This window comes from Anomaloglossus baeobatrachus, chromosome 5 (genome assembly GCF_048569485.1).
Source record: "Anomaloglossus baeobatrachus isolate aAnoBae1 chromosome 5, aAnoBae1.hap1, whole genome shotgun sequence".
Taxonomy (NCBI): domain Eukaryota; kingdom Metazoa; phylum Chordata; class Amphibia; order Anura; family Aromobatidae; genus Anomaloglossus; species Anomaloglossus baeobatrachus.
The window spans coordinates 418,105,193-418,126,209 of record NC_134357.1 but is presented as its reverse complement, the minus strand read 5'-3'; the positions used below and the strand labels follow the sequence as shown (position 1 = coordinate 418,126,209).

The following is a 21,017-nucleotide window of genomic DNA, read 5'->3' as shown; positions in this document are numbered from 1 at the left end:
TTCCAGACCGTCCAGATTTGCTGTCTCAAGGGCCGTTTTTCCATCTGAATTCTGCGGCCCTGAACCTGACTGTGTGGCCATTGAGTCCTGGATCCTAGCGGCCTCAGGTTTATCCCATAAAGTTGTTGCCACAATGAGACAGGCTAGAAAACCATCCTCAGCTAAGATCTATCACAGAACGTGGAAGATTTTCTTAGCGTGGTGCTTGGCTCAAGGGTTTTCTCCCTGGCCATTTGCATTGCCAATTTTTCTTTCCTTCCTGCAGTCTGGGTTGGAAAAAGGTTTGTCGCTTAGCTCTCTTAAGGGTCAAGTCTCCGCGCTATCCGTATTCTTTCAGAAGCGCTTGGCACAGCTTTCTAAAGTACGCACGTTTCTCCAAGGAGTTTGTCATATCGTTCCTCCTTACAGACGGCCATTGGAACCCTGGGATCTGAACAAGGTTCTCATTGCTCTCCAGAAGCCGCCTTTCGAGCCTTTGAAAGAGGTTCCCCTTTCTCGGCTTTCACAAAAGGTAGTTTTTCTTGTGGCGGTCACGTCTCTTCGAAGAGTGTCCGAGCTAGCGGCGTTATCTTGCAAATCTCCCTTCCTGGTGTTTCACCAAGACAAGGTAGTACTGCGTCCAATTCCAGAGTTTTCTCCCAAGGTGGTTTCTTCCTTTCATCTCAATCAGGATATCACTTTACCATCTTTGTGTCCGCATCCAGTTCACCAATTTGAAAAGGGTTTACATCTGTTGGACCTGGTGAGAGCACTCAGGATTTACATTTCTCGCACGGCGGCTCTACGCCGTTCTGATGCGCTCTTTGTCCTAGTCGCTGGTCAGCATAAGGGATCGCAAGCTTCCAAATCCACCCTGGCGCGGTGGATCAAGGAACCAATTCTTCACACATACCGTTCTGCTGGGCTTCCGATTCCATCTGGACTGAAGGCCCATTCTACCAGAGCCGTGGGTGCGTCCTGGGCATTACGGCATCAGGCTACGGCTCAGCAAGTGTGCCAGGCGGCTACCTGGTCGAGTCTGCACACGTTTACCAAACACTATCAAGTGCATACCTACGCTTCGGCAGATGCCAGCCTAGGTAGACAGGTCCTTCAGGCGGCGGTGGCCCACCTGTAGGAGGAGGCTGTCTGACAGCCCGTTCATGTGGTATCTTTTTACCCACCCAGGGACTGCTTTTGGACGTCCCACTGTCTGGGTCTCCCAATTAGGAGCGAAAAAGAAGGGAATTTTGTATACTTACCGTAAATTCCTTTTCTTCTAGCTCCAATTGGGAGACCCAGCACCCGCCCTATTTGTTCTTAGGGTTTCGTTTTTCGGGTGCACATGTTGTTCATGTTGTTTCTTAAGTTCTCCGATCGTGTTATCGGATTGAATTTGTTTTTGAAACTGTTATTGGCTTTCCTCCTTCTTGCTTTGGTACTAAAACTGAGGAATCTGTACTCCTACGGGAGGGTGTATAGCCAGAAGGGGAGGGGCCTTACACTTTTAAGTGTAGTTCTTTGTGCGGCCTCCAGAGGGCAGTAGCTATACACCCACTGTCTGGGTCTCCCAATTGGAGCTAGAAGAAAAGGAATTTACGGTAAGTATACAAAATTCCCTTCTTTTTAAACTTACTAACAGTAACAAGCCTTACCCTCAGAGTCTGTAATTTGTTTTGTCTTTGCGCTTTCATTTTTTCCTTCTTCCAACAGTCATAACTTTTTTTTTTTTTTTTTGTCTCTGTCGACATAGCAGTATGAGGTCTTGTTTTTTGTGAGAAGAGCTGTAGTTTTGAATTATATCATTACATTTACTTTACAATGTGCTGGAAAGCGGTGGGGTGAAAAAATACAAAAAAAACCCCTGCAATTGTCACGTTTTGCATTTACGGGTTTTGTGTGGTAAAAATGACTTGAGAACATGATTCTGTAATCGGTATGATTACGGCAATGACAAACTTGTATGTGTGTTTACAAGGGTTTTGTTTTTTTTTATTTTAAGATTGTCACATTTCCAATGTCCCTTTAGAGATATATATATATATATATATATATATATATATATATATATATATATATATATATGTGTGTGTGTGTATAATATTTTTTGCACACATCTTTACAGTATTTACTGTAACATATACCATATTTTTTGTTTGATAAAGCGCACCGGATTATACGACGCACCCTAAATTTAGAGTGAAAAAATGGGGTTCGTCTTATACTCCAGTGTTGTCTTACCGGAGGGGGGGGCGTCAGGGGTGGGGTGGGGTGACAGGAGGCTGTGCTGTTAGCGGAAGCTGCGGTTGGTGTGTATTCAGCAGGCTGGTGTGGCGAGGGTCCCAGATGCTCTGTCGGCGGTCCGGGCTTCAAAGAAATGACGCCTGGAGCAGCGCGTGCACAGAAGATGCTCTCATCCAAGAGTTCCATCTGCGCACGCGCTAACTCCGGGTGCCATCATTTGAAGCCCGGACCACGGACAGACCATCTGTGAAACTCACCGCATCGCCACCGTAGCTTCCGCTGCCAGCACAGCCCCACATAGCCAGCCGACACAGAGAGGCGGCGGCCAGCTCAGGGAGGCGGCAGACAATTCTCCACCTCCTGCTAAGCTATATTCGGATTTTAAGACTCACCCATCATTTTTCTCCCAAATTTTTGGAAGGAAAAGTGAGTCTTTATAATCTGAAAAATACGGTATATACAGCTCTGGCAAAAATTAAGAGACCACTGCAAAATTGTCAGTTTTTCTGCTATTTCTCTTTAAAGGAATATTTTTGAGTAAAATGTAACTTGTTCTTTTATTCTATAAACTACTGACCACATGTCTCCGAATTTCCAAACAATACATTTTGTATGTATTTTCTAAAATGAGAAATGGTCAAAATAACAAAAAATTGCATTACTTTCAGACCTCAAGTAATGAAAGAAAAGTTCATAATCATTTAGAAACAATACCAATAATGTTTTAACTCAGGAAGAGCTCAAATCAATATTTTGTGCAATAACCATGATTTTTAATTGCAGCTTTCATGCGTTTTGGCATGCTTTCCACCAGTCTTTCACACTGCTTTTGGGTGACCTTATGCCACTCCTGGCGCAAAAATGTAAGCAGTTGTTCTTTTGTTTGATGGCTTGTGACAATCCATCTTCCTCTTGATTACATTCTAGAGGTTTTCAATGGGGTTCAGGTCTGGAGATTGGGCTGGCCATGACAGGGTTTTGGTGGGGTGGTCCTTCATCCACACATTGATTGACCCAACTGTGTGGCATGGGGCATTGTCCTGCTGGAAAAAACAGTCCTCAGAGTTGGCGAACATTGCCTGAGCAGAAGGAAGCAACTGTTTTTCCAGGATAACCTTGTATGCGGCTTGATTCATATGTCCTTCGCAAATTTTAATCTGCCCAATTCCAGCCTTGCTTAAGCATTCCCAGATCATCACCGATCCTTCACAAAGTTTCACAGTGGGTGCAAGATACTGTGGCTTGTACGCCTCTCCAGGTCCCAGTCTAACCATTAGATGACCAAGTGTTGGGCAAAGCTGTAAATTAGACTCATCAGAGAAGATTACCTTACTGTAGAAATTGAGCAGATTAAACTTTGCAAAGGACGTATGAATCAAGCCACATATAAGGGTATCCTGGTAAAGCAATTGCTTCCTACTGCTCAGGCAATGTTCCCCAACTCTGAGGACTGTTTTTTTCCAGCAGGACAATGCGCCATGCCACACAGCTAGGTCAATCAATGTGTGGATGAACGACTACCACTTCAAAGCCTTATCAGCCCAATCTCCAGACCTCAACCCCATTGAAAACCTCTGGAATGTAATCAAAAGGAAGATAGTCACAAGCCATCAAACAAATAAGAACTGCTTACATTTTTGCACCAGGAGTGGCATAAGGTCACCCAAAAGCAGTGTGAAAGACTGGTGGAAAGCATGCCAAGACGCATGAAAGCTGTGATTTAAAAATTATGGTTATTGCACAAAATATTGATTTGAGCTCTTCCTGAGTTAAAACATTATTGGTATTGTTTCTAAATGATTGTGAACTTGTTTTCTTTGCATTAAGGTCTGAAAGCAATGCATTTCTGTTATTTTGACCATTTCTCATTTTTAGAAAATAAATACAAAATGTATTGCTTGGAAATTTGGAGACAATTTACATTTTACTTAAATATACCTATAAGGCTACATTCACACGACCGATCCGTTTTTGCAGTCCGCAAAAAATGGTCCGTTTTTTTTCATGGATGCATCTGTGTGGCATCCGTGTGACATCCGTTCTGTTCCGTATACGGTCCGTGTCATCCGTGTGCTTTCCGTATTTTTTGCGGACCGCAAAAACCCGGAAGCAGCAGGAAAGATAAATAGATGAGTAGATATAGAGATGGATAGATAGATATAGAGACAGAGATAGAGGAATGAATGAATGGAGAGATAGATAGATGAGAGAGACATATATAATGTCCTACACCCCTGCATATTGTAAGCTGGCACCCTTTAGTGACTTTCATGTGGCACTAAAGGGTGCTTAGCCTTGCATTTAGCCAAAAAATAAATAATTTAAAAAAAAAAAAAAAAAAAAAAGACGTGGGGTCCCCCCTATCTTTTGTAGCCAGCTAGGGTAAAGCAGACGACTGCAGCCTGCAAACCACAGCTGGCAGCTTCACCTTGCTGGTAATCCAAAACAGAGGGCACCCTACGCTGTTATTTTAAATTAAATATATAATTTAAAACAAAAAACACGGGGTTCCCCCAAATTGGATCACCAGCCTAGGTAAAGTGGACAGCTGTGGTCTGGTATTATCAGACTAGGGAGGTCCACTGTTATTGGACACTCCCCAGCCTAAAAATAGCAGGCTACAGCCGCCCCAGAAGTGGCGCATCCATTAGATGTGCCAATCCTGGTGCTTTGCCCCAACTCATCCCGTTGCCCTGGTGCGGTGGCAAACGGGGTAATATATGGGGTTGATGGCAGATGTGTAATGTCACCTGGCATCAAGCCCTGGGGTTAGTGATGTCACGCGTCTATCAGATACCTGACATCACCAATCTAGTTAGTAATAAAAAAAAAATTGACAACAAAAAAAGTTTTATTTGAAAAAATACTCCCAAAACATTCCCTCTTTCACCAATTTATTGAAAAGAACAATCAAATCCGGGTCCGGCGTAATCCAATAAGGGGGTCCCACGACGATCCATACCATGGTCAATGTCCCAGTCAATGAAGAACAGAATGATCCCCATTATCTGGGAGACCAGTGCAGTGACCTGAGCTAACAATATGTCAGCCCAGGTTATTGCAGGGGATGACGAGCGCTGCCATCAGGAGGTTAGATGAGCTCATTACCTGCTGTGACGATCTCCTGCTCTCCTGACGTCAGCACTGTCACTGACTTCTATGCCCGCCGCGTTCACAGTGAAGAATCGCGGGAGCCCGTGACGTCACCGCTAGTGACAGTCTCGGGCCGCCCGCGAGACGTGACGTGATAACGCGGCGGGCATAGAAGACAGTGACAGCGCTGATGTCAGGAGTGCAGGAGATCGTTACAGCAGGTAATGATCTCATCTAACCTTCTGACAGCAGTGCTCGTCATCCCCTCAGCTGCCAGCACTGCAGAGTGAGAAGCTGCTGATACCGCAGTGCGGGCATATGCTGACACATTGCAGTGCGGGCATATGCTGACACGCTGCAGTGCGGGCATATGCTGACACGCTGCAGTGCGGGCATATGCTGACACGCTGCAGTGCGGGCATATGCTGACACGGTGCAGTGCGGGCAGCTGCGGGGCTGACGAAGGAACGGGACACAGACTGCACGGGCACCTGGAGGTCACACGGAAGTGCTTTTGTGCGGATTCCAGGGATTTTGCGGGCCCATTGACTTGTATTGAGCCACGGTCCGTTATTACGGAACAGAATAGGACATGTTACATATTAACGGGACGGACGTACGGCATCCGATATGTTTTTTTTTGTAGGATCCGATGCACACGGAAGTGCTTCCATGTACTATCCCGATCCTACACAAGACATTGAAAAGATGGTCCTGTCTGAGGGCAAAATTTGTAACGACCAAAAAAATTAAGTTTGGCATTTGGAATTTTTTTGCCACTACAGTTTACCGATTAGATTAATTGATTTTATATTTTGATAGGGCATTTCTGAATGCAGCAATACCAAATATTTGTATATTTATTTTTTTTGCCCTTTAATTTTCAATGGGGGGAATGGGGTGGTCATTTGAACTTTAATTTTTTTTTTTTTTTTTAAACTTTTACTAGTCCCCTTAGGGGACTATAAGGATCAGCAGTCTGATCATTCATTCGTTTCTGCTAATCAGAGCAGCACAGCTCTGATCAGCAGAAATGCTGCTTATTGTTACAGCCGCTGCTCTGCCGGTAGTAACAGGAACTATGTCATAGCAACAGAAGTCATCACCATGATAACCATTGGCTCCTCGTGATCGTGTCATTGGGCCTCCAATGGTGACTGGGAAAGGCAATTTCCCCATTGCGGCGATTTTAATTTGTGCTGTCACATTTTGACATGTGTGGGGATTGCCGCTGGCTTACCGGAACAACCAGCGTTGATCACCACTTCATGATTTAGGATGTACCATTACATCCTAGGTCGTAAAGTGGTTAAATAACGCTGTGAGACACGGACCGTGGCATCTAAGGAGTTAACTGCAGCGGACTGAGTTCAGCTCCACTTGCTGTTAGAAACTGATATTTGTGGGCGGCGGGGTTCACACAGGCGTATTTCGTGATCCGTATATGGACCGCAGTGCTCGGACTGACTGAGGTTTTCCCAGTACTTCATCTTCATAGACACACAGACTAGGAGATTTGCGATCAGGTCAGGTATTGCGATCCGTGTACATGAAATACACTCATTTGAATCCGGCCATCATCATCACAGTCATCTTCTGCAGGAAATGAGGCAGGCTCAGCCCACTCTGTTCATGTATTGTAGATGTCAGGAAGAAGTTTAAAAAAAAAACAAAACAAAACCCTTCTGATTTTTGAGTTGTCTTTTAGTTTTCTTCTCAAAAACATTTCTAAGAATATAATAACCCCTTCTCAATCACTATATTCCCCCATGTAAAATATGAAGCTGTACTCCCCTCCAGTGCTGGCGCTGGATCAGTGACCCCCGAGGCTCGCAGGATTTTATGTTGCCGGTCCCTTGCATCCAATCGGCGACTGTTTAACTCTCTTCCTTTTGCACAAAACGGACACCCAGAAAAAGTGTCTGCTTCTTCCTGATGTCAGATTCGTCTGAAGCTAGTGAGAGTGAATTGGTTGCTGATTGGCTGCAGTGGTCTCCGTGAGACCCACTGCTGGAATGGCACCCACACCAGAGGGGAGTGTAGGACTTTGTCATCTGGGAGAATACAGTGCTCGAGAAGAGGTTGGCCAAGCAGTGGACAACCCCTTTGCTCTTAACATTGGGATTGCTTGCAGTTGCTTTGAATGCCTTGTTCGTTATCAGTCCTCTTTTTGAACCCCTGAACACGAGTGCAGAATTTCACTGTAAATAGCAGAGGACAGACTTGCATATTTCTGTGTCATTCTAAAAGGTCTCTCTTTAGCAGACTCCAGAGAAAAAACAGAATGACCAGAGGAACCGCAAGAGGAAAGCAGAACCGTACGAAACAAGTCAAGGTAATGTTTTGGCCATTGAGCTTGTTTTTCTATAAATCACAGATATGCTATATTGAGGCAACGAAGAGAACTGGAAAATGATGGCCAGAAGATTTGGAACAACAACAGATCCTGTACAAGTTATTATCCCTATGTCATGCGATTCTCCTGAAGCCATTACAATTCTTAACATGGGAAACTGTATTTTGCTTTATATTAAATTGTTATATTATATATATCCAAAAATGGACAATTTTGCATATGCTCATCCAAAGCCAGCTTACGGGTGCAGATGAGGGTAGACTTCATCACTATGCCGTTTGCTTTGTCCATATGAATCCTGTGTAGTATGGTCCAAATACAGGAATGGATTCTGCAAATGTAAAACCAGAACACTAGTGATGGGTGGACCAGGACAGTAAAAGTCTGTATCTGTGTGGTTTCAAAAGTTCCCGAGTATCGGGCCTGGAGTTCTCAGGGATCTCCTGGTAATGATCTGGATGTGGCAACTCAGGGAGATGAAAAAATAAAATAAAGAAAATCAAGCAAGCGCATTATAATTACTGGGTCTCCAGTGCAGCTGTAACTTTCCGGGATGCTCATTCTACTTTCGGGACTGCTCATTAATGCTCATCCATATTCACTGTTTTCCCCCACCCACCTGCAGTCCCGGCGTCTCTGGTTGCAGTCAAACAGCACCCCCAGCCTGTGTGACCGTGTGTTTGGCTGCCTGCTATCACAGACCCTGTCTGTGGGTCCTTATCGTGGTGTAAAACTAAATAAATAAAAAAAACAACAATGGCGTTGAATCCCCCTGTATTATGATTTCCAGCATAGATCTAGCATACGGGTACAGGCTGATCCCTCCAGCCGTGCGCAATAAGTGCCTGTGTATTAAAATAAGTGGAACCGCATGGATCGTTTTTTTTAAATTACTTGAATAATTTAAAAGAACGGTGTATGGTCTTCCCCAATTTTGATACCCAGTCAAGATAAAGCAGACCGCTCGGGGCTTTTTTTTTTTTTTTTTTTCAGGCTGTGGAGGAGACAAATGCTTATTGAGCCCCCCCCCCCCCCCCAGCCTAAAAATAGCAGCCTGCGGCCACCCAGATTTGTCTCATCCATTAAATGTGACAATCCCGGCACTTTAGCCTACTCATCCCGATTAATAAGGGGTTAATAAAAGCCCACAGCTGCCACCAAGCCCCAGATTTGTAATGGTAGGCATCTGTGAGACACCCACCCCCCCATTACTAATCTGTAAGTGAAAAGAAATAAACACAAGCACACACACAAAAAATCCTTTATTTGAAATTTAATACAAAACAAACCACTCTCTTTAACCCACAAAACACCCAGGTCCGACGTAATCCACACGAGGTCCCACAACGATTCCAGCTCTGCTACATACATACGGAAGGCACAGCACCCAGCCATAGAACCTGACCACCCACTGTGCGTTTCAGGCAGACTGAGCCCGCACGATGAGCGGTGACGTCACTCAGGTTTTTTGCGGTCACAGCTGGATGTTCCCATGGTCCTAACCTCAGTAAACCCACGGAGTTCACAGACCTGCATATCCTGTCAAAAAACTGTGTGGGGTTTTTTTTTTTTTTGCAAATTGTTTCAGATTTTTTTGCTGAAATTTCTATATAGTCTTCCTTCACCCAATCTACAGCTACTGGCAAAAAAAACCACATTACTGTCGCTTGTGGTAGTGATGCGTTGTTTTTTGGATTTTTTTTGCCAGGAAGTGTAGACATCATGTGGACACAAGCGGGTACTGCATGACACACACACGCGCCATAGTAACGCGCTTCCACTGTAAATAAATGAACTGTACTACATTAGTGACGGATTCCGTTTGCGTCAAAATAGCGCAAGTGTGAAACTAGCCTTACTCTCAAGGGTAAATCTGTTACGCCTTCGCTGCTCCGGCCTTGCACCCCTTGCTCTCAGCCTCACTGGCTTGTGGCCCCCGCGGTATGTGCCCGGTGCCCCCTACCCAGGTATGTACCTGGCGCCCCCACCCCCCAAGCCCCGGGTAGCATGGCTCTCTAGCCTTGACTCCGGTTAGAGGTGCCTCGTACTTCTGGACCAGGGCTTGACTTAGCTTCATAAGCAGCCATACTTGAGTTGGCTTAGTAATTCTCCTTACTACTGCTTCAGAACAAAAGTCGGAGTTCAGCTATGGTCCATACTCTGTCTAGTCGGGAGTATTCAGCTATGCTTAGTTACTTAAGTCCGGCCTCTTGTTTATAAGTTACGGTTAAAGAGAGATGTTTATAGAGTTCATTCTATAACGTGACATACTATCGATCCATGAAGCCGATAATAGTTATAGCCCCATATTAAGGGGAAGGATTCCTTTCTCACTCCACATATGGCAATCAGACTAGGTTTCTGAACCAATGTCCCATTACCAGTATCTAGTGTGAATAACCTTTGAGGTTTTCTCATGAATCAAAAATTGCAACATCTGGTGGCAAAGAGCTCCATAGTCCTCATAGGCTCACTTCTCTCACAAGATGAAACCCATGGTCTCACCCCTCTCATATGAAGAATCATTGTGATTGGAAGAGACCTTCTTTCCTCTAGAGGATGTCCCCTGGTCACCATTGAAGACTGCGTAGTATGTCCACAATAGTGACTTTCATAGTTTCACACTAATGGAGTATAGTCCATTCCTAGTTATACAGTCTGCCCAGGTGGTAAGTGGTTCTTTATACCAGCTCTGAGTAGAACTAAGGTCCTGTATTAGAAGACTCGGATAAAACCAGTCAGTTTTTTTCCTTCCTATATATAGATTTTCTTTGTCGCTCCATTGGGAGACCCAGACAATTGGGTGTATAGCTTCTGCCTCCGGAGGCCACACAAAGTATTACACTCAAAAGTGTAACCCCTCCCCTTTGCCTATACACCCTCCCGTGCATCACGGGCTCCTCAGTTTTATGCTTTGTGTGGAAGGAGGCACACATCCACTCACACATCTCCATTTTAGTCAGCAGCAGCTGCTGATTGTATCGGTTGGAAGAAAAGAGGGCCCCCACGGGGCCCCCGGCATGCTCCCTTCTCACCCCACTAAGTCGGCGGTGCTGTTAAGGTTGAGGTACCCATTGCGGGTACGACGGCCGGAGCCTCATGCCGTGTTTTCCTTCTCCATCCCTTAGGGCTCTGGTAGAAGTGGGATCCGAAGCGGTCATCCAGGTTCTGGGACCGTGCTCCCTCCGCAGCCCCTGAGGGAATCTGCTGGACAGGAGCTTATCTATCCTCAGGGACAGGGCCCTGCATCTACAAGGTACTCTGTGTCCCCATGGGGACTGTGTATGGAGCGCCTGGTTCCCGGACGCCGCAACTGGCTGCTGAATTGTGAAGACCGGGGACTACCGCGCCGACCGCGCCTGCTTGTCGGCCGCGGTATTAAATTTAGTCCCCGGCTTCATCGCGGCCTAGTGGCAAAACTCCCGCCCCTGGGCCTGTCTATCAGAGATAGGGGCGGGACAGCCGACCTGACGTCGGATGTGAGGGCCGGGGCATCCTGTATGCTCCCTCCCCCCTCACTGATCACTGTGGGGACCCCAGATTCCCGCACTCTTCCTAACGCCGCCCACGGCTTCACTCCTCCCCTGAGAGCTCCGGCAGCCATTTTTCGGACAGAGAACAGCTCTGCAGCTCTGGGAGACCAAGGCAGGGAATCTGGAGCACACACACCCCGCTTTTTAGCGGTCGGTAAGCCGCACCGGTCACTCGGTGTTGGTCCCCCTGGGTGCCGGTATAGATACGTATATATATATATACTTATTTCTGTTCGGCCGGGCTGTATACCCTTTTTTCTATATACCCTCAGTGATCACGCTCCTAGGACACAACAGCATGTCGTCCACAAGGAGCAAGGGCACTAAAGCACAGGGTTTTTTTTGCGACATGTACCTCTTGTAGGGCTGTTATCTGCGGGTTCCACCTACCCTCACTGTGAGCAATGCTCGGCCCCTGTTACGCTTGCTCAGCCGGAGCCTCGGTCACTAGTGGGCCCCTCGGCTCAGGCAGACCCTCCTGCTTCCACTGTCCAGGTGGCAGCGACAGAGTTTGCAGTTTTTGCTGAAAAGCTCTGAGTCACTCTCACAATCCATGGCTCAGTCTATGGACAAATGGTCTGCCAAGTTGCTGGAAGCCCTGCAGTCCAGACCGGTCCTTACACAGGCCCCGGAACCTGTTAGATCGGCGCCTCCCTCTCGGTCCACCCCGGCCGGGGTGGGCCCTAGGTCTCACGTGGAGGACTCCTCCACGGACCACAGTCCCAGACCAGCTAAGCGAGCTCGCTTGGAATCTTCCCCGACTTCCTCACGCTGCTCGGGTTCCCAGCTTGAGGACTCTCTGGAGGACGAGGCGGAGGTTGCAGCTCAGGGCTCGGACCCTGATGTTGCCCTCAATCTTGATACACCTGAAGTAAATGATCTTATCTCGTCCATCAATCAGGTGTTGGATCTATCTCCCCCGCCTCCACCGATAGAGGAGTCGGCCTCTCAGCAGGAGAAACACCAGTTTCGGTTTCCCAAACGTACACGGAGTGCATTTTTTGATCACTCTAACTTCAGGGATGCCATCCAGAAGCCCAGAGCGGTTCCGGACAAGCGCTTTACTAAGCGCCTTATTGACACACGTTATCCCTTCCCCGCTGACGTAGTTAAGGGTTGGGCTCAATGTCCCAAGGTGGATCCCCCAGTCTCCAGATTGGCGGCTAGATCTGTGGTTTCGGTTGCAGATGGCTCATCACTAAAAGATGCCACTGACAGGCAGATGGAACTCCTGGTGAAATCCATCTATGAGGCCACAGGAGCGTCTTTTGCCCCGGCTTTTGCAGCCGTGTGGGCACTCCAAGCTATCTCAGCTTGTCTGGCTGAGGTTAATGCGGTCACACGTACGTCTGCCCCGCAGGTTGCATCTTTAACCTCTCAGGCGTCGGCGTTTTCTTCCTACGCCATGAACGCAGTCCTAGACTCTGCTAGCCGTAGAGCGGTGGCATCCGCTAATTCTGTGGCAGTCCGCAGGGCCATGTGGCTACGCGAATGGAAGGCAGACTCGGCTTCCAAGAGGTTCTTAACCGGTTTGCCGTTTTCTGGCGAGAGATTGTTTGGCGAACGATTGGATGAAATTAAGGAATCCAAGGGAAAGGACTCCTCCTTACCCCAGTCCAAACCCAAGAGACCTCAGCAACGAAAAATACAATCGAGATTTCGGTCCTTTCGTTCCTCCGCCAAGCCACAGTCCTCTTCGTCCAATAGACAGGACAAAGGCCAGAGGAACTCCTATGCGTGGCGGTCTAAGTCACGCCCCCAAAAGACCGCCGGAGGCACTGCCCCCAAGGCGGCCTCCTCATGACTCACGGCATCCCCGAACCGCATCCTCGGTCGGTGGCAGGCTCTCCCGCTTTCGCGACGCCTGGTGGCCACATGTTCAAGACCGATGGGTGAGAGACATCCTGTCTCACGGTTACAGGATAGAGTTCAGCTCTCGTCCTCCGACTCGTTTCTTCAGAACCTCCCCGCCCCCCGCGCGGGCAGACGCACTTTTTCAAGCAGTGGACGCTCTGAAAAAAGGAGTTGTGACCCCCGTTCCCACTCAGGAACAGGGTCGCGGTTTTTACTCCAACTTATTCGTGGTGCCAAAGAAAGACGGATCATTCCGTCCCGTTCTGGACCTCAAATTGCTCAACAAACACGTGAGCACCAGACGATTCCGGATGGAATCTCTCCGCTCGGTCATCGCCTCGATGTCACAAGGAGACTTCCTCGCATCGATCGACATCAAGGATGCTTATCTCCATGTGCCGATCGCACCAGAACATCAACGCTTTTTGCGTTTCGCCATCGGGGACGAACACCTTCAGTTCGTGGCATTGCCCTTCGGCCTGGCGACAGCCCCACGGGTTTTCACCAAAGTCATGGCATCCGTTGTGGCGGTCCTGCATTCTCAGGGGCACTCGGTGATTCCCTACTTAGACGATCTCCTAGTCAGGGCACCTTCTCGGGCGGCGTGTCAACACAGCCTTACCGTCCAGCAGTTCGGGTGGCTCATCAACTTCCCAAAATCCAAGTTGGCACCGACCCAATCTCTGACTTATCTAGGGATGGAGTTTCATACACAGTCAGCGGTAGTCAAGCTACCACTAGACAAACAGCTGTCACTGCAGGCAGGGGTGCAATCTCTGATTCAGACTCAGTCACACCCCTTGAGACGCCTCATGCACTTCCTGGGGATGATGGTGGCAGCGATGGAAGCAGTGCCTTTCGCGCAATTCCATCTGCGCCCGCTCCAGTGGGACATTCTCCACAAATGGGACAGGAGGTCGAACTCTCTCGACAGGAACGTCTCTCTTTCCCTTGCAACAAAGACGTCTCTTCAGTGGTGGCTTCTTCCCACTTCTCTATCACAGGGAAAATCCTTCCTGCCCCCAACCTGGGCTGTGGTCACCACGGACGCGAGCCTGTCAGGGTGGGGAGCGGTGTTCCTCCATCACAGGGCTCAGGGAACCTGGACTCCGATAGAGTCTTCCCTTCAGATCAATGTCCTGGAGATAAGGGCAGTGTATCTAGCCCTATTGGCCTTTCAGCAGTTGCTGGAGGGCAGGCAGATCCGTATCCAGTCGGACAACGCCACTGCCGTCGCATACATCAACCACCAAGGCGGCACGAGGAGTCGTCAAGCCTTCCAAGAAGTCCGGCGAATTCTGCAGTGGGTGGAAGCCACAGCATCCACCATCTCTGCAGTTCACATACCGTGCGTAGAAAACTGGGAAGCAGATTTTCTCAGTCGTCAGGGAATGGATGCGGGGGAATGGTCCCTGCACCCAGAAGTGTTTCGAGAGATCTGTCGCCGCTGGGGAACGCCGGACGTCGATCTCATGGCGTCACGGCACAACAACAAGGTCCCGGCCTTCATGACACGATCTCAAGATCACAGAGCTCTGGCGGCGGACGCATTAGTTCAGGATTGGTCGCAGTTTCGACTGCCTTATGTATTTCCTCCTCTGGCAATGCTGCCCAGAGTACTACGCAAGACTACTGCCGTCGCGCCATTCTCGTCGCTCAAGACTGGCCGAGGCGAGCATGGTACCCGGATCTGTGGCATCTCACGGTGGGTCAGCCGTGGGCGCTGCCAGACCGCCAAGACTTGCTGTCGCAAGGGCCGTTTTTCCATCTGAATTCTGCGGCCCTCAACCTGACTGTGTGGCCATTGAGTCCTGGCTCCTAGCGTCTTCAGGGTTGTCTCAGGATGTCATTGCCACTATGAGACAGGCCAGGAAACCGACGTCCGCCAAGATCTATTACAGGTCTTGGCGGATTTTCTTGTCCTGGTGTTCTGATAAAGGTTTTACTCCTTGGCCTTTTGCCTTACCCACTTTTCTTTCCTTCCTTCAATCCGGACTGGATAAGGTGTTGTCACTTAGGCCTCTCAAAGGGCAAGTATCGGCACTCTCAATATTCTTTCAAAATGCCTGGCCAAGCTTCCGCAGGTCCGCACGTTCCTGCAGGGAGTTTGCCACATAGTCCCACCTTACAAGCGCCCGCTTGAACCCTGGGACCTTAACAGGGTGCTAACGGCTCTTCAGAAACCGCCTTTTGAGCCGCTGCGGGATGTCTCCTTATCACGTCTTTCGCAGAAAGTGGCATTTCTAGTAGCAGTTACTTCACTCCGTAGAGTGTCGGAGCTTGCAGCACTGTCATGCAAAGCCCCCTTCCTGGTTTTTCACCAGGATAAGGTGGTTCTCCGTCCTGTTCCGGAATTTCTCCCTAAGGTGGTATCGCCTTTTCATCTCAATCAGGATATCACCTTACCTTCATTTTGCCCTAATCCAATTCACCGCTTTGAAAAGGATTTGCACTCATTAGATCTAGTGAGAGCACTCCGATTCTACGTGTCTCGCACAGCGCCCCTGCGCCGTTCAGATGCGCTCTTTGTCCTTGTGGCCGGTCAGCGTAAGGGTTCGCAAGCTTCCAAGTCAACCTTGGCTCGGTGGATCAAGGAACCGATTCTTGAAGCTTACCGTTCTTCGGGGCTTCCGATTCCTTCGGGGCTGAAAGCCCATTCTACCAGAGCCGTGGGGGCGTCCTGGGCATTGCGGCACCAGGCAACGGCTCTACAAGTGTGTCAGGCAGCTACGTGGTCTAGTATGCACACTTTCACAAAGCACTATCAAGTGCATGCCTATGCTTCGGCAGATGCCAGTCTAGGTAGGCAAGTCCTTCAGGCGGCGGTGGCCCACCTGTAAGAGGGAGTCGTGTCGGCTCTTGTTATCGAGGTATTCTTTTACCCACCCAGGGAATGCTTTTGGACGTCCCAATTGTCTGGGTCTCCCAATGGAGCGACAAAGAAGAAGGGAATTTTGTTTACTTACTGTAAATTCCTTTTCTTCTAGCTCCTATTGGGAGACCCAGCACCCGCCCCTGTTCCCTTCGGGCTAGTTGTTCTTTTGTGTACACATGTTGTTCATGTTCAATTGTTTCATGGTTTTCAGTTCTCCGAACATCCTTCGTATTGAATTTACATTAAACCAATTTATAAGTTTCCTCCTTCCTGCTTTTGCACCAAAACTGAGGAGCCCGTGATGCACGGGAGGGTGTATAGGTAGAGGGGAGGGGTTACACTTTTCAGTGTAATACTTTGTGTGGCCTCCGGAGGCAGAAGCTATACACCCAATTGTCTGGGTCTCCCAATAGGAGCTAGAAGAAAAGGAATTTACGTAAAGTAAACAAAATTCCCTTCTTCTGCCAGGAGATGCATGTCTGTAAACGTAGATGTGCGTTTACTGAGGTCACCTGAGGTCAGGTTACCTACAATGACCTGTGGACTACTGTGGGAACTTCCAGCTAGTGACCGCATATCACCTTAGTGATGTCACCACTCATTGCTCAGCCTCTACCTGAAGCTCACAGCGTGCAGTCATGTTCTATGGCTGCCCTTCAAATGTAGTAGAGCTGAAATCATCGTGGAGCCCTTGTATGGATTATGTTGGACCTGGATGTATTTGGGGTTAATAAATTCGTGAAAGGGTGGCTTTTTTTTTTTTTTTTGTAGTAGTAGTTTATTTCAAATGAAAGATTTTATCGGTGTTTGTGTTTTATTTCTTTTCTCTTAGATTAGTAATGGAGGAAGTCTCCTAGACGCCTCCCATTACTAATTTAGGACTTGGTGTCAGCTGTGGGTTGTTAACCCCTTATTACCCTGATTTGCCACCTCACCAGGGCAATCTGGAAGAGTCGGGTAAAGTTCTGGGATTGTCGCAACTAATGAATACGACAATATTGGGTGGCTGCAGGCTGCTATTTTTAGGCTGGGGGGGCCAATAAACACTGGTCTCCCCAGCCTGAGAATACCAGCCCTCAGCTGTCGGGCTTTATCATCATGGCTGGGTATCAAAATTGGGGGGGTAGGGGAAAAGAACACACTTTTTTTTTTTTTTTTTGGTAATTATTTAAATTATTAAAAAAAAAAAAAAAAAAGCCACATGCAGTTCCTCTTGTTTTGATACACAGCAAAGGTGAGCACACAGCTGGGGGCTGCAGCCTGTGGCTGTATGCTTTATCTGTGCAGGGTATCATAATATAGGGGGACCCTACTCAAATATTATTTTTTTATTTTTTTTTTTTTAACCTGCAGGCAGCGCCTGTGATTGGTTGCAGTCCAACACTGTCACTACAACCAATCAGACGCGGGGACTAACGGTGTGGGGGGGGAGCAATGAATATGGATGAGCAATAATGTGCGGTTCCAGGAGGTGAAAGCGGGAGCAGTTACAGCCGCGCCAGAGACTCGGTAAGTATAGCGTGCTTGCTCCAATCCCCCTATCCCTTCTACCACCATCTTAAAACACCGTATTTTGGCCCCCGTAGACTTATTTGGGGACCGGTGTTTGGCCAGATATCCAGGATCAATTCTGGACTGGAACTGTGGTGTTTGTTTTTTTTTGTTTTTGTTTTTTAAATTCGTTTATTTGCGAATCCGCCCATCAGTACAGAACACCTTTGCCATATCGTTGTTTTAGAAAAGGTTTTCCGGTTTGTTTGTTTTTTTTTCTTTTTGAGTTAATTTAATCTTGTTGAAAAATAAATGTAGTAAAATGTATCAAGGAATTGCTGGAATCTGTGGCTGAAGCCTCTGTGAATAACATCTGAAATGAAAATGATTTTAGTTGTTTTTCTAATTGTTTCCTTTTGGGTATGGATGAGCCTGGTGGTACAATCAGGCTTACTTTCTATATTTCAGAGTGGAAAATGCTACCTTGTTTTCGTCTTTAAACCTTATTTTTCTCATTTATTTTAGGGAAGAACACTCCTAGAGGACATAAAATTAGTGATTATTTTGAGGTAAGAATCATTTCACACATTACTCCTATTGTTCTGGAGTGCTCACTAATTTGCATTTATTCTCCTGCTTATTCACTCAAACTGTATATTAAGGAATTGTACCTGGGATTGCTGCTGTAGTCAATTCGATACTTTTTAAGGCGTTAGGATGTTTCCTTCTTTATAACAACTTTTACCTTTCAACCATTGAAAATATATCCTGGCATTGTAAAATTAATGTTCCTTATGGAGGTTTAAAAAAAAAAAAAAAAAATAAATAAAAATTGCAATTTGAGGCCATGTGAAGTACCATAATTTTGCTACTATAGGATGCACTTTCCCCAAATAATTTTTGGAGGAAAGTGGGGGGCCTGTGCATCTTACAGTCTGGATGTGCCTGGCTGTGCCTGTGGAGCAATGGCGGAGGGGTGGGTCTCAGGAGACAGTGCGTCATCACCACGTTTTTTTTTCCCCCTATTTTCCTCCTCTAAAACCTAGGTCTGGTGCGTCTTATAGTCCAAAAATGATTGATTGCTCTCAGTGAGTGAAACAAAATTAAAATTAAAAGAAAAAAAAAAAAAAAAAGTCCAAAAATACGGTAGCTTTGTTAATTTAAAAAAAAAAAAAAAAAAAAAAATTTAAGCATTTTATTTATTTTTATTTTTTCTTATTGTAATGCAGTTTGCTGGGGGAAGTGGTCCGGGGACAAGTCCAGGCAGAAGCGTTCCACCGGTTGCCAGATCCTCACCGCAACATTCCTTATCAAACCCACTACCCTTACCGGTAACTCTTTTACCCCCCCCCCCCCTTTTTTTTTTTTTTTTTTTTTTTACTTGGCAGGTGAGGGGTGTTAGATGTGTTCTCAAGTGTCAGTTCTTGCATTTTGCTTCTCCATTATAATGTAAAGTTGGCTAATACTGAGTAGCAGTCTGATAAATGTTCTTTCAGCCAGCAGGTTTTCATCCCATGCTGTTAATGCATGCTTGGTTGTATATATAATTTTTAATGGGGAGAAGAAAATTAGCTGCTGATCTGCCAGAACAATGATCTAGTGTTTTGTAATTTACCATTCCCAATCCCAGTTTCCCACTGTACTTAGCAGGACCAGCTCTGACCTGATTTGTGGCCGGAGTCTATATTATCACATTGTTTTTAGATGTGAAATGCACTTCATACGTACACTCTTCTTTACTGCATTGCATGGGTTGGACAATCAGCAGGTTGATAAGCTTTATATGTGACTTCTGTTTTTCTGGGGGGAGGGGGTTTAAGGGATGATTTGGGATTGTGTGTGTGTGTGTGTGTGTTTTTATATATGGGGTTAAGAATTACAGGCAGGTAGATGCCAACTACCTGCTTGCTCTGGCCAGCAATGATCTCTCCCAGCTTGTGAGGTGATTTTTTGGCTTCTTTTAACAGATCAGCTCCTTCTCTTCTGCTGTTTTGGCAAAGGGGGTTGGTCACTGTCGTTGTCCTGCTGATTGACTGATTACCAGTCCACACATTTAGGCAGTAAGGCCAGGGCCACACGGGGCACTAGTGCGATCCTCGCATGACACTCTGCTCACGCTGGCAGTACAGCAGAGCCAAGTGTCCCTGCGACTGAGGTCCGACTTTGCGAGAGGACCTCGGCTGCAGGGGGCGGGCCAGCGCTGCAGAGGGGAGGGAGACATTTATCTCCCTCTCTCCTCCGTAGCCAGCTATTGTGATTCTCGCTCTGCACGCGTGGTACACCGGTGTACCGCGAATGCAGTGTTTTTGTTTTTTTTTTTTTTTTTTTTTTCTCTCACCCCATTCACTTGAATGGATTTGAGAGAGTCTCTCATTACACCCACAGCATGCTGCGATTGTTTGCTCGGTCCGATTAGGGCTGAGAGAATAATAGCTAATGTGCGCTGACACACAGGATAATATTGGTCCAAGTGGAATGCGAAGTTTTATCGCACTCCATTCGCACCGTTTTTCTCGCCGTGTGTCTTAGGCCTAAAGAGCTGACTGTGAAGCAGATAGACTCCACGCTGATAGGGCAGAGCTGACTTTCTATAGTAGAGCAGACTGGATTTCCTGAATTTTACCTTTCTTTGTCGCTCCATTGGGAGACCCAGACAATTGGGTGTATAGCTTCTGCCTCCGGAGGCCACACAAAGTATTACACTTAAAAGTGTAAAGCCCCTCCCCTTCTGCCTATACACCCCCCGTGCATCACGGGCTCCTCAGTATTTATGCTTTGTGCGAAGGAGGCTGACATCCACGCATAGCTCCACATCTTAGTCAGCAGCAGCTGCTGACTATGTCGGATGGAAGAAAAGAGGGCCCATATAGGGCCCCCAGCATGCTCCCTTCTCACCCCACTCTGGTCGGCGGTGCTGTTAAGGTTGAGGTACCCATTGCGGGTACATAGGCAGGAGCCACATGCTGTTTTCCTTCCCCATCCCTTAATGGGCTCTGAGTGAAGTGGGATCCTAATCGGTCTCCAGGCACTGAGGCCGTGCTCCCTCCGCAGCCCCTGGGGAATCTGCTGAACAGGAGCCGAGTATCGTCAGGGACAAGGCCCTGCTACTGTGAGGTACTCTGTCCCCGTGGGGACCGCGCATGGAGCGCTGGTGCCATATACACTGCAGCACTGCTGGGTGTGTTAGTGCACCGGGGACTGCCGCGCAGGCCGCGCTGTGAGGTACTCTGTGTCCCTGTGGGGACCGCGCATGGAGCGCTGGTACCATATACACTGCAGCACTGCTGGGTGTGTTAGTGCGCCGGGGACTACCGCGCCGGCCGCGCTTATATGCCGGCCACGCTTATAACTTTAGTCCCCGGCTTTTGCGGCCTAGTAGCGCATATTCCCGCCCCCAGGCCTGTCAGTCAGGGGAAGGGCGTGACGCTGCACAGAACGTCAACGCTGAGGGCTGGAGCATACTCTGTATCCTCCTCCCCCCTCATTCAGCTCAGTGGGGCTCCAGATTCCCGCACTTTCTAGGGCACGCCCACGGCCCCCTCCTCCCCACAGAACGCCGGCAGCCATTCCTGTCAGCTCTTCTGACGCTGGA

General features: G+C 47.7%; 1 protein-coding gene across 2 annotated transcripts in view; it reads left to right on the top strand.

Moving 5' to 3' along the window:
* The window catches only part of TLK2 (tousled like kinase 2), a 197,334-nt gene that overhangs the window by 50,861 nt on the left and 125,456 nt on the right, over window positions 1–21,017 (top strand). Inside the window, exons 4-6 of one of the 2 annotated variants that reach the window (XM_075350289.1) lie at window positions 7,582–7,651; window positions 17,951–17,994; window positions 18,655–18,756. In XM_075350289.1, coding sequence (XP_075206404.1) covers window positions 7,582–7,651; window positions 17,951–17,994; window positions 18,655–18,756 — 216 coding nt within the window. Of the gene's footprint in view, window positions 1–7,578; window positions 7,652–17,950; window positions 17,995–18,654; window positions 18,757–21,017 lie in introns of both variants that reach the window. The other variant, XM_075350288.1, reaches the window with a different exon arrangement.